A 16,286-nucleotide genomic window follows, 5' to 3' on the forward strand; every position below is an offset into this window, starting at 1 on the left:
GGGGTTGTGCCTTGATCTAGACTGACCAGGGGTCTTCAAACTACGGCCCGCGGGCCACATGCGGCCCGCAGAGGAGTCTGATCCGGCCCGCCAGGTTTTTTGGGCAGTGAGCGCAGCCGAGGTGTTAACAGTAGGAATTAGTAGTTCATATAGTCCGGCCCTCCAGCTCTCTGAGGGACCGTGATCTGGCCCCCACTTTAAAAAGTTTGCGGACCCCTGCTGGGCCTGTGTTTCCTCATCTCTAACGGAGACTGGATCTGTCTTCCAAGAGTGTTGTGAGCAGGGGCAATGTTCATAGACACCAAGCACACGTGTGGAAGCACTGCAGTGCTAGCCAGTGTGGTCATGGTAGCTGCTTGCTCTGCAGTCATCTGACTGTAACGTAAGGACAGGCAACTTCCCCTCTGTGCTCACGCGGCATCTTGTGCTTGAGCTATAAACTCTTATCACAGCACTTCTTACTGTTTTGTGATCACCTGTGTACTTCTTTCCCATCCCAATGCACGTGATCGACTGCAGACGTCTGCAGACAGCACCGGGTGTTTGCAGAGTGGTTGGATAACTCACACTCCATGGACAAACTGCTCCCACAGTTTATTTTGTAACTCAGCTGGTGGGGTGTGTGGACAGACTTTTGCAGACAGGATACTCCAATGAGTCCAGCTAGTCCAGCTCTGAGCCTGCAGACCGGCTCCTGCCCCCTGGCTGTGGTTTTCCTCCCGTGAGTGTTCAGTTCTTGACCACGAAGCAGATATTGCTGCCAGAGCAGCCTCCTGCCCCCTTTATAGCAAAGCACCATCCACCTGATGAGTAGGGTCCAATTCTTGCCCTTTCTACACTCATTCCTCAGATTTGTGACTTGAGTCAAGTCATGGGGTGACTCTAATACTGCCCAATCTTCTGGAAAAATGGTCTAGAAAGCCCCTGGTTTTTCTATTCTAGGCTGAGAAGCAAGAACCATCTGGGGGGTCCTAACTGGTTTGGCTCAGTGGATAGAGCGTTGGCCTGTGGACTGAAGGGTCCCGGGTTCGATTCCGGTCAAGGGCATGTACCTTGGTTTCGGCACATCCCCAGTAGAGGGTGTGGAGGATGTAGTTAATTGATCTCATCGATGTTTCTAACTCTCTATCCTTCTCCCTTTCTCTCTGTAAAAAATCAATAAAATATATATTTAAAAAAAAGAACCATCAGCAGGAAAAATTACAGGGAAAACACCCATATGAGCGCATAAAGCTCACAAATGAGTTTAACATGAACACCACCAGCCTGGTCCAACTGACACCATCGCTCACCTGGCTCTGTGCGGCATGCAGGGGAGAGAGCCCAGCTCTGGGCCAGAGAACCCACACGTTCAAATCATTGCTCCTTTATGAGCCTATTGTTTCCTTATTTGAAAAGCAAACAATAATAAAACCTTATTCAAACTTTTGGTGAGGTCGAGATACAGGATGTAGCGACTTTGTGCTTCCCGTATGCGACAAGGGCATAACGAAGCGCAAAGGAAGGATGGGCATGCTGAACGCTGCGGAGACCACGCGAAGACACGTTCGGTTGTAAGCGCCCCACGTGCTTAAAAAGCACCATCTTTACTTCGTTACTAATTTATTTCCTGACTCTGGCCTCCTGCCTTCTGCCTCCTGCCAAAGGGACCCAGGCGGCCTTCAGCTTTGCATTTGCCATCGTGTTGAACCGTGTGTGCAGCAGGCAGGGAGGGGAGCCGTGTGCAAGGCCCACGAAGAGGCAGGTCATGATCACGGTCAGATCAAGGTCACGTCACACAGCTCTCTGCACTTAACAGGGGAGGTGATTTCAAGTGTCTTTTGATGTTTGATGGGTAGTACAGGCGAGAAGAGAGCTACTAAAACGGATTTGTCCGACGAATGCCAGAGGCCAATTACCTTCTTCACGCATTAAACTTTTACAATGTCAGGGTGCTAGGTTCCCCCTTTGAACTGTCCTGGCTGGAGGCTCACATTTCCCTGTTTCATTTGCACCCAGATTCTCTTCTCGCTTGGAGGAGGGAACAGGAAGGCAGATAAGTAACAAGAGGACAATCATTTGGTCCACGTGAAAGAGGGACCCGAGTGAGAGGAAGGCACTTGAGAATGCTAGTTTTGATAACTGTCCTCTGGTTATATCATTTCAGAGGAACAATAAACCCAAACAAAATCATCTTGAGACTCTTCAGCTTCTCCCTATATCTTATTCTTTTTCATGAGACAAAAGGAAAAGACGCAGGCGCTTCTGAGACCTAACCATTCAGCTCTTCTCAGGAGTCCAAGGGCAGGCGGGACTGGTGCCAGCCACAGGGGCCTGCGACAGTAATTGGGCCAAAGGAGCAGAAAGAAAACTTATTTAAAATACATCTAAAAGACAATGGCTTTTCTTTAGAAAAGAAACACATTACAGGACATAAAACGAATGAAAAAAGTAATTTTCCCACCTAAGTCTATAAAATAGAAGAGAAGGCTGCCATAAGAAAGAGTGAACATTTTTCGATTTATTCAAAGTTTTAATCTAAAACCTCAATGAAATCTACCACCTGTATTACAAGGGGACTGATGCTTCCTGCACAGGAAGAAACCAAGGTCGAGAGAGACGGCACTGGGCACTAGAGACCGACCCGGACTGGCGAGTGGCAGAGGTTTGGTCCATAGATCAGGGACAGGCTAGACGCCGTGCTGTGTTGGGAAATGATGTCAGAGCCGGTGAAAGTATAAACCTCCCTAAGAAAACGAAAGGCGGAAAACTCGACTTGGACTCTGTTTACTTCAAGTCAATGATGTCTTCGTCCGAGGAGGCCGTGAGCGGGAAGGGGCTGCTGCCCCTGACGGGGCTGCCTCCTCCGTCTTCCCCAGGGTCCTGGTCGGAGCCCGGCGGGGCGCACTGCCCCTCGGGATTGGCTTCGGCGGGAGGACTTTCCAAGGAGCCCGATGTGATCCTGGAAGAGAAGAGTCGCTGGAAAAGGATCGCTGCGAAGACCACTGAAGGGCCTGGTGTCTGGCAGTTTCCAGCTCCTAGGCCTGTCTTTCCCCACCCATGGGAGAGTGGTGGGGACATGCAGGAGTCACCCACCACCCCAACAGAGCTTGGGGCCTGCAGTCCGGCTGCCCTACCTCCTGGACGGTGGGAGCTGCAAAGGCCAGTGGTGACAGACACCTCGGGGGTGCTTGTGAGGCACTCTGCCTACTTCAGTGCCCACATGATGCCGTCACTCTGCCTCAGACCCTCCCGTGGCTCCCTGGCCTGAGGCTAAGGCTGAAAGTCCCACCCACAGGGCCACAGGCCACAGAGCCACAGGCCCTGCCCTGCTGACCCCTCCAGCCCCTCCCAGCCTTCTCTGTGTCTCCATGTCTCTCTTGCTCAGCTCAGTGCTATTTCCTCAAAGAAGCCTTCCTCCTACCCCCCCAAAGTAGACCAATCCACCCACACTCCCTCACTTATCTCTTTTTTAAAATTCCTTATGGCAACCCACACTCTGCATCCCCTGCCACCCATGGGTACTGTCCGTCTAAGTTATTCTCGGTGGCCTTCCCCATAGGCCTGCGAAGCCCCTGCCGCCCACCTCCGTGTCCCCACACCAGCTGGGTGCCATGGATGTGTGTGGAAGGAGTCATGGAGCACGCAAGGTGTCCAGTGAGGGTCACAGAGGATCTTGGGGGACAAGCCAGTGGGTTTGACAAGCAGTCGCTGGCTGTGACACTGCGCTGCCAGCAGAGCGGGCGGCTGTTCCGCTCCCACCACAAGCATCGCAGGCGCGCCTTTTCCCGTTACCCCTGCGAGCCTTTTTGTTTAAAAAGATTATGTCAATAAATATGGAGAGCAAATTATAAACATGCCTGACGGTCTTTTAATGAGCATTTGTCAGATTGCTGGTGGGGTTGCCATCTGTCGGGGTGCCCTGGCAGGCTGTGCTCTCTGCGGAGCCTCCAGGAGCTCCCCTGCGGCGGGTCAGGGGCGCCCACAGCGTCCCCGCCAGCAGACGGGCCTCCCGCCCGCAGGGGCTGCGATTGGAAGGTCCCCTCATCCCCCCCAGCAGGGCTCGTTCTTTACCTGTCGCTGCTCGTTGACCTCACCGTCCCCGGTGTGGAAGCTCCGCGGCTGTCCTCAGACTGCTTCCGGGCCTTTGATTTAGGCTTTGGTGCTGCTTCTGACCTGGGGCTACCGTCGTCAGAGAGGCCTGGATTGCGGGGGAGAACCAGAGGTCAGAGGTCAACACCACAGAGCTGCCCTTTTTCTTGGTTGGGAATTGGTGCATTATTGGGATAGTCAGGAAGAAAGAAGGTACAGGATATATTTTTATTATATATATATATATATATATATATATATATATATATATATTTAATTGCAGAGAGGAAGGGGGAGGGGGAGAGAGATAGAAACATCAAAGATGAGAGAGAATCATTGATTGGCTGCCTCCTGCATCCTTAAACTGGGAATTGAGCTTGCAACCTGCGCATGTGCCCTGACTAGAAATCAAACCACGACCTCCTGGTTCATAGGTTGATGAGCAACACAGGCTGGGCTCCAGTATATACATTTTAAAATAGTATCAGATTAGACACTATTTACAAACAGCCTTTCCCCCTTAGCCATGATTGAGGCAGCTTTCCACACCAAAGAATATAGATGGGATTTGGAGGGGTAAACTGCATCGTATTCCTAGGTACAGCTGCACGAAACTTATTTACAAATCCCTGTGGAAAGTTTCTTTTTAACACTTTGTCTGTGAGGACTATCCAAAGACAAAACCAGCTGGTGTGGTTACCGACGGGGAAAACAAATAATTGAGAGCCATTACCCAGCAGCTCCCTGCGGGTCCTGCTCGCTATTTCTTTAATCTCCATCCGGGACAGGGACAAGGAGTGCGTGACGGGAATGGCAGCGATGCCCACGCTGATGGAGGTGGGCGGCGTGATGGCCTTGGGGACCAAGGGCGATTTCAGAGGTCGCTCGATGCTTCTGCCCACGAGGTTTCTGAGTGGAATCTTGTACAGAGTTTTTGACTGAATTTCACCTGGAAGTGATTTAGAAAGGAGCGTCAGCACTTTAAGAGGAGTCATGTTACTGACAAGAGGGTAATCTCTGGTTCCTCAACAGTTAGCAGGAGGAAGATTCCGTGCCGCACGCTCATCTCCCAAGTTCCCAGCAGGAGCAATGGTGCCTGCGGCTGGTTCTCCAAGGGCGCTGCTGTCATGGTAACGAGGATGCGGTGGGCCCACCACTGGCTACCTGCACGGGAGCGAGGGGCAGACGAGACTTGCCAGCAGCTGTGGGGCAGCTGGGGCTTTAGGGTAACAAGGAGCATAAAGGGGCCTGATGTGGGGAGAAGCTGGGACAACCAGCAACCACAGCAAAGGCCTCTGGGATTCGTGGGCCAAGCCAGGTAGAGAGCAAGACCGGGTGTGCTGAGCAGCGTGTAGGCTTTATGACCAAATCCTTTTAGCTACAAAACCCCGTCTGCTGTTCATATCCCAGAAAATTAGCTTTGCTTGGCCCATAATACACGACCCCCCTCCCCACCCCCCTTCTTCTTCTTCTTTTTTTTTTAAAGTAATTCTTTAATGTTGGAAGTATTACATATGTCCCCTTTTCCCCATTGACTCCCTCCAGCCCGCCTCACCCCCCCTGCCCCAGGCCTCCAGCACCCTACTGTCCGTGGCCACGGGCCAGGCATCTACACATACAAGGTCCTGGTCTGATTTCTTCCCACCACCCACCCTCCCCCACTGCCCTCTGAGATTCCGCACTCTGCTCCATGCGTCCATGTCCCTGGATCCTGCGTTCATCAGCTTATTTTGTTCATTCGATTCCACGTCTGAGTGAGATCATGGGATTCTTGTCTTTCTCTGCCTGCCTTATTTCACAGCATGATCCTCTCCAGGCCCTCCATGCTGTCTCAGCGGTAAGAGAGCCTTCTTTTTACTGCTGCACAGTGTTCCCGGGTGTAAACGCACCTCGGCTTTTTATCCACTCATCCACTGATGGGCACTTGGGCTGTTTCCCCAAGTTTCTTAAGAATGCAACCAGCCAAAACCGGTTTGGCTCAGTGGATAGAGCGTCGGCCTGTGGACTGGAGGGTCCCAGGTTTTATTCCGGTCAGGGGCATGTACCTTGGTTGCGGGCACATCCCCAGTAGGGGGTGTGCAGGAGGCAGCTGATGATTATTCTCTCTCGTCGATGTTTCTAACTCTCTATCCCTCTCTCTTCCTGTCTATAAAAAAAAAAATCAAAAATAAATAAATAAAAGAATGCAACCAGTGCATTCAGAATACAAGTTGTTACGGCTTTAAAGAGGGACTTCCTTGGGAGGCAGTCACATGCTGATGTGATGATGAACGGACTAAGATGCCTCTGAACAGACAGTAAGAACGGGACGCACCTTCCCCCAGGGAGGACGGGAACACCGGAGCCTCTCCGCCCGGGGGAGTCTGCGGGGAGGTGTGGGCACTGGCCCCCTTGGAGCTGCCTCCAGACAGGACCTCGCTCTCGGCCGCGGCTGCTGTGAAGTAGATGTCCGACTGGGAGGAGAGAGACAAGACAGGTTAGGGGCGCTGGGGCCTCGGCCCTCACTCGGCTTCTCCGTCAGCGCCTCCCTGGGCAGCGCTGTGCCCGATGCTGGGGAGAGGCCGCTCAGCCCCTCACCTGCACCAAACACCTGCCCGGGGGACTGAGGAGCCTCTGAAGCCCACGGCGGCGCGTGAAGACCCCACGGGGGAGGGGGACGCGTTCAGGCCTCCGCATTGCCCCCTGGCCGCCTGCCACACGGCGGCCCTGCCACTGCCCACCTGCCCGCCTGCCACCTCCTGGCGCTTGGGCCCGCAGCCCCTCAAAGGGAAACAAATGGGCATCTGCTCACCCTGGAGGCCACGAGCTGCAGCTGAGGCACGACCGCTGTGTGGACCAGGTTCCCATTCACCACCAGGCGGATCTCCATGGAGTCGGGGGTGAAGGCCAGGAGGTACGGGAAAGCACAGACTGCAAGGCAGCGGGGCGTCAGCTCAGCAGCCCCCCCCCCCCCCCCCAGGGCTGTGTCACACTCTTCACTTGTGGGAAGCTCCCGCCTCTACCAGTGCTCCCTGCCTCTCCTCCATGGGGCCTGAGCCCCAATTCTAAGAGCCTCCCTTGGTGGCCTCGCTGTGCACCTGGCCTGCCGTGTCCTCAGGTGTCTAGGCGGCTTCCCGCTGTCCCGCTGTCCCTACAGGGCCCACCTCTCAGTAAATGCTTTTGTTCGGAGAAAACAGGACTAACTTGGCTCGGATCTGACTCTCCCCGGGGAAGGTGTCCGGCTGTGGGTCTTGAACCCTGTACACAGGCACCGCCATGCGTGAGTGATGTCCCAGTGACGGACAAAGCCCTGAGTTTCTGTGGTTCTAGACTTCCAAGCTTGGAAACCATAGGAATGGGCGCCCGAAGCACGGCTCCCCCTCCCCCAAGGCAGCCAGGTGCTGGGTCTGCATCTGCCCTTGCCTGTTAGAAAAGGGGAGTGGGGCCCAGAATCAAAATGCTGCTAAAAGCTGAGATTGACTTGATCTCAAAGGGTCATGTGCTCAGAACTGGAGGAACTCGGAGACAATAGTCCTAAAAGGGGAACAAACACCTGAGAACCCTCCCCACAGACTCAAGGCCATTTAGCCGGAAGCTGCGGGTCTGTGACCGGCCTGGCCAGGCCCGGGGCCGCATGAAGGGAAGATGCAGGGAGAGACTTGCTTACCGACCGCGTATGGAGCCTGGTTCCAACAGAACTGGAAATCGGACGCAGACGGTTGAATCAAAAAAGAGCCTCCATTAAACGGACACACTTTTTTATAGATGCAACTGTCTGCAACAAAACAATAGCGACTCATTATTGTTAGAGACAACCCTGAGATGACTGTGATTAGATACATGAAAAGCAGACACGGGAATAGCACCCCAAATGCTGGTGGGAATACGGTCCTGAGGCCAGATTCCCGGGGGCAGCACTGATTCTTAGGGAGACTTTACCAGGAGCCAGGCTCTGAGCTGTGAAAACACGACCCCGCTGGATCTCTATGGTCCTCTGAAGTGGATGCTAGGATTGCTCCCATTTTACAGAGGAGAAAATTGAGGCGAGGAGAGGTGAAGTATTAGGGTACTAGTTGATAATGTGGATTTTTTTCAATAGATGGAGTTACACATATGTTGATATAGATGTGATTTGAAATGTATGCTATTTTGTTGTATTGACAGCAAGCTTCAAAACTTCATATGTCGCCGGCTTGGCTCAATGGATAGAGCATCGGCCTGCAGCTCAAGGGCCCCAGGTTCAATTATGGTCAAGGGCATTTTCTTTGGTTTCAGGGACATCCCCAATAGAGGGTATGCAGGATGCAGCTGATAGATCTTTCTCTCTCATCAATGTTTCTAACTCTCTCTCCCTTTCCCTTTTTCTCTGTAAAAAAATCAATAAAATATATTTATATTTATAAAATATAAATATTTTAAAAAATATATTTATAAAAATAAAATTTATATTTATATTTATAAAAACCTTCATATATTTATAAAAAAACCTTCATATGTCAAATTTGCTGGAGATGTTAACATCATTGATATTTTTACGCTTAAAAATATTAAATTTCATGCCAAAAAATAGCATTTGTGGGAAGTTTTAATTCATTATTTTGAAGAAAAGTGCTGCTGAAAGTTAACATATACTTCGGGATGCTATGGTGAACATGTTCCACTCAAGATACTTGTGAATGCTGGTTTAAACGCTTTAAAAGTGATGATTTCGAAGTGAAAGACAAAGAACGTCCAGGTCAACCGAAAAGTTTGAAGACCAACAATTACAACCATTATTGGATGAAGATTCGTGTCAAACTCCAAAACAACTTGCAGAAAGATTAAACGCTGCTCAGCAAACAATTTCCTGTCGTTTACAAGCAATGAAAAGATTTATTTATTTATTTATTTATTTATTTATTTATTTATGAAAGATCTTAAAAGAAGGAAAATGGGTGCCACATCAACTGAATGAAAGAAAAATGGAAAATGAAAAAGTCATCAGTAAAATATTGCTTCAACAGCACTAAAGTCTTTTTTTTTGCATTGAATTGTGAAAAGTGCATTTATTTTGAGAATTCCAAATGCACAAAATCATGGGTTGATCCAGGTCAACCATCAACATGGACTGCAAGGCCAAATCGCTTTGGAAAGAAGACAATGCTCTGCATTTGTTGGGATCAGGAAGGTATGGTGTATTATGAGCTTCTAAAACCAGGTGAAACTGTTAATATTGATCACTACTGACAACAAATAATCATATGAGTCATGCTTTGATTGTGAAACAACCAGAATGTGCCAGAAGACATGGCAAAGTAATTTTGCTTTATGATAACGCACCATCACACACTTCAAAACAAGTTAAAGATACATTAAGAGTTCTTGCCTGGGAAGTATTAACCCACCCGCCATATTCACCAGACCCTGCTCCTTCAGATTACCACTTGTTCTGATCCATGGCACACACACTTTCTGAGCAGCACTTCAAAACATACAAAGAAGTAGAAAATTGGGACTCTGAATGGTTTGCCTCAAAACAAGAAAAGTTCTATTGGGACGGTATCCACAATTACTTGAAAGATGGGGGAAATGTATAGCTAGCGATGGACATTACTTTGAATAAAGCACTTTCGATGTTTCTTTTGAAAATATCGTGTTTTCGATTACAAAATTTGCTGTTTTTAACCCATACACCTAGTAGGTGGTCAGAAGTCTCAGCAGTCCCACATGGGAGAACATAGGTCTGCCTGACTGCCGAGAAGGGACACTTGCTGGCAGCCCTTGGGTGCAGGAAGCCCCCTGCGAGGCAGGTCCCACACGGAGCCCCACCCCGCAGGACTAGTGGTGAGAGCTTCACCCGTCCCCTCCTCCCAACGGTTTTTCAGGAAAAGCTGAAGCCATAGGCCTGCATCGCCTGGTGATCCTGAGGCAGCATTCAATTAAGGCCAGATTCCTTCAGCTCCCCTGTTCCTGGCCTGCTCCCAGCTCTAAACGCCAGTCCAGTGGTTTGGACCCTCTCGTAGGGAGGGGTTCACATAGAAGCAGAGGTTCCTTTTATTCCAGGCGCTGGCATGGGTTAGCCACACAATTCTATTCTTAAATCCTTGACCTCTCTTCCTCCTCTGGCTATCTCTCATCCCCTCTCTCTTTTTCCTTTGAAGCACAATTATTTGCAAGACTTGTCTCTATTCCTCTTCCCCATCCTCTAGTGTCCTAGGTGGACAGCGTTTGCTCCCACTTCTGCCCCAAAGACATCTGCTCGGAGGTATCTCCACCTTGTAAAGCTGAGCCGCTCAGACCCCGCCCACTCCTGGTCCCCTTCCTGGCCACCCCACAACCCAGGCATGTGCCCTTGACTGCAATTGAACCCGGGACCCTCCAGTCCGCAGGCCAATGCTCTATCCACTGAGCCAACCAGCTAGGGCTGCTTCGCATGATCTTCAGAAAGGCAGTTCACTGCTCTCGGCCTCAGCTGTTTTTTCTCCAAACTACCGGCACCTGAGAATTAAAGAGACGCCGACTCCAGCGTACTGGGCTCAGCACAAGCATGCAGCAAGGGCTCCCTACGCGGAAGCTGTCACTCTGTCACCCCACGCCCTGGAGCCTGGGCCATGATTGGGGCGTACTGGTTGATCTAGCTGGGAATGCAATTTTTAGAAGTTTCCTAGAGCGCAGTTAGGCCACGGAATGAACCATTAGGAAAGTCTAAAGTATGTCCCTTCAAATTGTCCCCCAAAGGGGACGGTGGATTTCAGCCGGTGAAGACACACACGTGGCTCACTTACAGTTGTAGCACAGGAGCAGCCCTGCTTCCCCGTCTTCGTAAACATCAATAGCTGCAACGAAATGAACCTGCAATGGTGACGAGCGGGGTCGTGGGCAGGCAGGAAATTTCAGGGGCTCCCGTCACCCTCCCAACAGCAGCCTCCCGTCCCTCAGGTGCCTCTGTGTGCCACGCTGCCCCTCGGCTGCCTGCCCTGCCCTCCCAGTGGGGGCTGGTGCTGCCTCCTGCACACGGCTCATCTCGCTCAGGGCAGCAGTTGGTATCAGGCAGGTCTACGGGGACTATGCCAGGACTGAGCTTGGCTGTGTGCAGAGTTAGGCTGTGGGGCAGGCCATGGCAGAGTTCCAGCATGGCTGGGATCAGGGACAGAGCCACAGCTGGGGCTCCCCACTCCCTCCCGAGGCCGCCCGCAGCCTGTCAGACCGTGATTGACACTCAGGTTGGCAGGACTCGCTTCATGCTTCGACCCGATCCCTGTATGCGTCTCTCCGGGGTGAGGGCCCGGCAGGACCAGCTCCATGACACTGTCTCTCCAGGTGAGGACGAGAGCGCACTGGAGAGCTTTCGGATGACCATTCTGGGTCCTCACTCCTAGAGACCCGGTAGGTCTAATATGGGGTACTGTCTTTTCAATTTTTATTTGCTTAAAAAGTAGTTCAATTGATTGGCACTTAGAAATGATGAAAATAACATGTGGCGGTTGCGAAAGTTAAAAGGGACAGCTCTGTAACACGTGAGGCCTGTGCCCTGCCTTCCCAGCGCTCGCGGAAGAGGACGTCCAGCTGGGCCCGTGGCCAGCCTTCCCGTGTGAGCTCTCAGCTGGGAACCCCGGGGACTGGGCCCACGAGTCAGCCAGAGACCCGATCCCGTTACCAGGTGCATCACTGAACACACATTCTCAATGACGTATTTACGTGTAGCTTGCTGACGCGTCGGTTCTCTTTTTTTGTGAGAATGGAGGGGCAGGGGCTGTGGAACGGCTGAACGGACAAGGGGTCAGTTCTACTGGCCTGAACCGTTTGACCGACAACATGGCAGCTCCATGCTCACAGCCCAACTAGCACCTCACTGATACTGACACGGCACAGACCCTGCTGACCGTGGCTTCACGGAGCTGGAAGCCACACCCCTGGTCACCGTCCATCCCCTGCCGGTGGCTGCCGACTCACCCTGCTGGCCTCCACGTGGTGCAGCCGGAAGGCCTCCCCCGTGCTCTCGTTCACCACGTCGAACTGGTGGCGATACGCCACGCAGATGAGATTGTCGCTCTCTTCCGTTGGCCCGTCTACTAACGTCATCACCACGGGGGAGTCGGTCAGACAGATCTCCTGTGTGGTAGATGACAGCGCAGGAGCAACGGTCAGGACACGGAGCAGCCATCTTTGCATCAAGCACCACTGCCCGCCCCATCCAGAAGGGGCCCCTCCCAGGCCCTGCAGACCCTGCTCCGATCAATGATTTTCATCTTTGATGTTTCTCTCTCCCTCTTCCCCTTCCTGAAACAAATAAAAATATATTTAAAAAAACCAGGCCGGTTCTCTGCTTCAAACCTCCCAGAGCTTCCCCTTCACTGAGTCACATCCACAGTCCTGGGCAGCAGCCTGGTCCCGCACCCTGGCCTCCCTGCCTGCTTACTCAGCTCGGGCACCCGCCTCCTGCCTGTGCCTTGGCCAGAGTCTGAAGTGCCCTCTCCCCTGACACCCTCATCGCCCAGTTCCATATTTCATTTGGATCTCCGCTCAAGGTAACCTTCCTGAGACGGATTCTGGGGCATCCTTCCTAGGATAGAGGCCGTCCCCCATCTCTGCCCCATTGCCCTTTGCTGTTACCCCTACTTTGCTGTTATCCTCAGACTCACAGACCCCTGCTTGTTCCTGTTACCCTGCAGCTAGCGAGCAATCACTGGGAGAAGAGTGGCGTTTTGTTCGCTGCTGTGTCCCCAGTGCCCAGAACACCCCTTTGGTGGTCACGGGCCTGGGATCTGGGTGAAGGGCAAGTCCCCGTTGGCCTCAGTCCACTGGGGGGACAGGGCTTCAGGTGAATGGGCCACTGCCTATGAGACACCCCAGTGGATGACGGACTCAGGGTGGAAGGAAAGAGTTGGCCTCGGGACACCCTGGCTGGAGAGAGGGGTTCGAACAGAAGACCTTACCCTGATGTACTGGAATTCTTCAACAGGGGACTCCGACAGGGGGGACAGCAGCGAGGGGCCCGGCACCCCTCTTAGCTTGTTGTGTTTCCTTGTGATCAGAAGCAGTTTGTTTCGGATGGCGACCACAACCCTCAGCTCTCTGCTGTGGTGAGTGTTAATGGCATACAAGTGGCAGCCTGGGAAGAGAAATCAATGACGCCGATCACGTGACCAGAGATTGACAGCCCCCAGGCCTTGACAATCGAGACATTCCTAGGGCCCCCCCAAAATTAGGCATAATCCAGTGAAATGGCTAAGAATGCCGCTGCCACCTGGTGAATGGAGACTTGGAATAAAAACTGGGTTGAGTTACAGGAAAATTAAGGACGTAGGAGTCCCTTTATTGTAGAGTTTGTGGTCTCAGCTTCATATCACAACACAATATGAATTAAGTGAGGGTGATCAGAGCTCCGAAAACAAAAGTCTAAACGGTTAAAAGCCTCTTTTCCCAGGTTTGCTCTCAGAGCTGGACCCGCCCCCTGACTCGGTTCACAGGCCTAGGACTCCCTCTGGCCCTCACCGGGTTTCCAGCACTCAGGGTTCACTACGGGGGCCAGAGATGCTCTCTCTGTGATGTTCCGAGTAAAAAGCAAACAAGTAAAAGCAAACTCCTACTCATTTCAATTTTCAGGGAACCCGGGTATCCGGACCCGAAACCAGCCGCCCGGCGGCTGCGCGTCACCTTTCGTTTTCTCCAGCTTGTTCTCCCGGCAGTCGCACCTGCTCCACGCGGCCTGCTTGCCCTCGATGCCCCTCTGCACAGCGCTCAGCCTGAAGACAAAGAGGCGGGCGTCTTTCCCTGGTGAGACGAAGGGGGCGGAGGAGGAGACGCATGGAAAAGTGAAAAATAACTCAGGGGTAGGCTGTGTGGGAAGCCAGGGCTGGAGGGAGGGAGACCCCCCACTGCCTTCACCTATCAATGCACTTAAGGATGCTCTGCCCCACCTTCTCTCCTTCACTGTCCCCTCTCAGAGAACCAACGGGCCACCCACGAACCCTGAGCACCAGGAGCAGAGACAGTTGGTACGACCTATGCAGTCAGACCCCGTGAGCCTCGGTGCTAGCCACAGGGGGCTGCACACTCCCCTTCCTCCTGGAGACCAGCACCCAGGAGGGGAGTATCACCAGAGGGGAGCACCACCTGCTGGGGAGTACACCCCCCCTCCCACCCCCCCGGGGGAGCATACCTCTGTCTGCTCGGAGAATCAGGAGATCCAGTGCCTCGAGCACATGCATCTGCTTCACTGGCAGAGTCCTGTCAAACACTGGCACTGCCGGGAGGTCACCTGGAAGAGGAAACCTGGTTACCAGCACGGCAACCCGAGGCACTTTCCCGAACCCAGAGAACATGCCTGGGGCTGCTCTGGAGGCCAGTCCTCGCCAGGCAAGGAAGGAGGCCGGCTCCCAGTGCCTTCATCGGCCTGCACAGCAAGTTCAAGACTAGTCTCCTCTCAGGTGGGGAGAGGGACTGACGTTCCTTCCCAGAGGGCCCGGGAGCGAGACCCGCTTCCTCAGCGCTCGTCAGAGAAAAGGCGGCCTCGCTCAGTCCCAGCTCTCCCTGGGGGTCGTACGCTTAGTGTACACAAAACTCAGCCGTTCCTCTTATGTCGTTTCTGGTTTTTAGGTAATTTTTTGAAATTGTATTGTATCTCAGGTTATTTTATATTTCTCAAGAAAGCAAAATTAACATTTCCTTGTATTTAAAATAAATACAAAAAGCCTATTCCAAAATGCCCTCTCTCTGTTAATAGTTAACCTATAAATTCTCAGCATTTCTCCATATAAGAATATGAAATGTCCTTTTTAGACAGAAACAAGAGAGAAATGATCCATTACATTGCGAGTACCAGGAAAAGTGAGTCTCCGTGCACGTGCTCAGGAAGAGGCCAGGCGAACGGGTGATTGAAGGCCTGTCACTATGGGCGGGATTTGCTGTTAAGCTGACTTACTGGGGTCTTGCATGGCTGGCGATGACTGTGCCCTGGGGACTGTGAAGGACAGATACAGGCTAAAAGGATTAGGCTGGTCCATACGCAAAGGCAGGAGACGGGGCCCCGGGCGGGTGTGGACATGGAGGCGGAAGTGGTAGCGTATTGCTCACCTGTACTTGTCAGACACTTAGACCTTCAGGGGCTCTGCTGTGGGGTTAGGCTCATCTGACTAGTTATAATTTAGGTGCAAGGGACCCTGAGCCTCTGGGCTCTTCCAGAAACCTGATTGGGAGTCCATCCCTCCCCGGCTGGTGGGAGAAGGGGCAGAGATTGTCATCCTCAGGATCAATGTCATCCTCACGGGGGAGGGACCGCCTGCTCCCTTGGGCCAGTGAGAGCGCCGATCCGTCAGACACACGCCTGTGAAGCTTTTGCTAGCATCAGCTTGTCTCTAGTTCCTCATAGGGACGGGCCAGTTAAGTCCCACGAGAGCCCAGAAAACCACTCTCCTTCCTCTTCTGCCCCAACAGGAATCGCTTCCCGAGCTCTCCGTGCTTCCTCTGGGGCTGACTTGGTTTGTAAACATGGAATGTGCACCCTCGTACACATCAGCACACGTGACTAAGGAGCTAGGATCATCTCATTTCCTGAACAGCGGCTAAGAGACACCGAGGGCTTCCTATGTGCCAGGCCCGATGCTAAGTGTCTCACAGGCCATTTCATTTAAATGTCCCCTGAGGCTATTAGGGGAACTGTAATCCTCCCCTTTAATAGCTGAGGAGTCTGAGGCTTAGAGTTGGGGGGGCTACAGAATCGCCCTGTTTAAACGTGAGATGCTAACAGCGGTCATGTCTTTGGCATGTGGAGCCCAGTCTGTGCTCGGACGAAGTCTGTGCTCTCAGCCAGTGCAGAGCCCACACGCAGCCCCAAACCCACGGGCGACGGTGCGGCCCAGAAGCAACCGCCCTGAAGGAGTTAGAAAGCGACAGATGCACGTCATCTCACATGCAAAACAGGGCGATGCTGTGACACTACCCAAGTCTGTACAGAGCACCTTGGCGTTCATTCTCCGCCAGCCTTTCCCAGTGGCTGACGGGTGGACACGGTGCACAGGAAGGGAGAGGGAGTAAGGGACGGGCAGGTGACTTGTAGATTCCATAACAATTCTGCTCTCATCACCTCCTTCTGAAGAAATCACCGTTCAGAGCTGGCTTTCCTATTACTGCAAACCCCAAACCCATGGTGACAGCATGTTCAATCAGTGTTTAGTCTCCCTTTAAAGCAGATTGTACTTCACTTAGAATACGAAGGATCTTCCTTTCTTCAGAATGACCTTGTGAAGAGCAGGCTG

General features: G+C 52.4%; 1 protein-coding gene across 5 annotated transcripts in view; it reads right to left on the reverse strand.

Annotated features, from left to right (window-relative positions):
- Positions 1-2,479: 2,479 nt before the first annotated feature.
- The window catches only part of GARNL3 (GTPase activating Rap/RanGAP domain like 3), an 83,318-nt gene continuing 69,511 nt past the window's right edge, over positions 2,480-16,286 (reverse strand). For all 5 annotated transcript variants that reach the window (XM_084898337.1, XM_084898336.1, XM_084898335.1 and 2 more), the window contains 11 exons: positions 14,192-14,290; positions 13,687-13,803; positions 12,966-13,141; positions 11,983-12,141; positions 10,815-10,881; positions 7,718-7,825; positions 6,863-6,981; positions 6,386-6,524; positions 4,805-5,020; positions 4,054-4,180; positions 2,480-2,941 (listed from right to left, as the gene is read on the reverse strand). In XM_084898337.1, coding sequence (XP_084754463.1) covers positions 2,767-2,941; positions 4,054-4,180; positions 4,805-5,020; positions 6,386-6,524; positions 6,863-6,981; positions 7,718-7,825; positions 10,815-10,881; positions 11,983-12,141; positions 12,966-13,141; positions 13,687-13,803; positions 14,192-14,290 — 1,502 coding nt within the window. In that variant the 3' untranslated portion in view covers positions 2,480-2,766. The remainder of the gene's footprint in view (positions 2,942-4,053; positions 4,181-4,804; positions 5,021-6,385; positions 6,525-6,862; positions 6,982-7,717; positions 7,826-10,814; positions 10,882-11,982; positions 12,142-12,965; positions 13,142-13,686; positions 13,804-14,191; positions 14,291-16,286) is intronic.

The sequence above is a fragment of the Pipistrellus hanaki genome, assembly GCF_964339955.1.
Source record: "Pipistrellus hanaki genome assembly, chromosome: 11".
In the NCBI taxonomy this organism is placed as follows: Eukaryota; Metazoa; Chordata; class Mammalia; order Chiroptera; family Vespertilionidae; genus Pipistrellus; species Pipistrellus hanaki.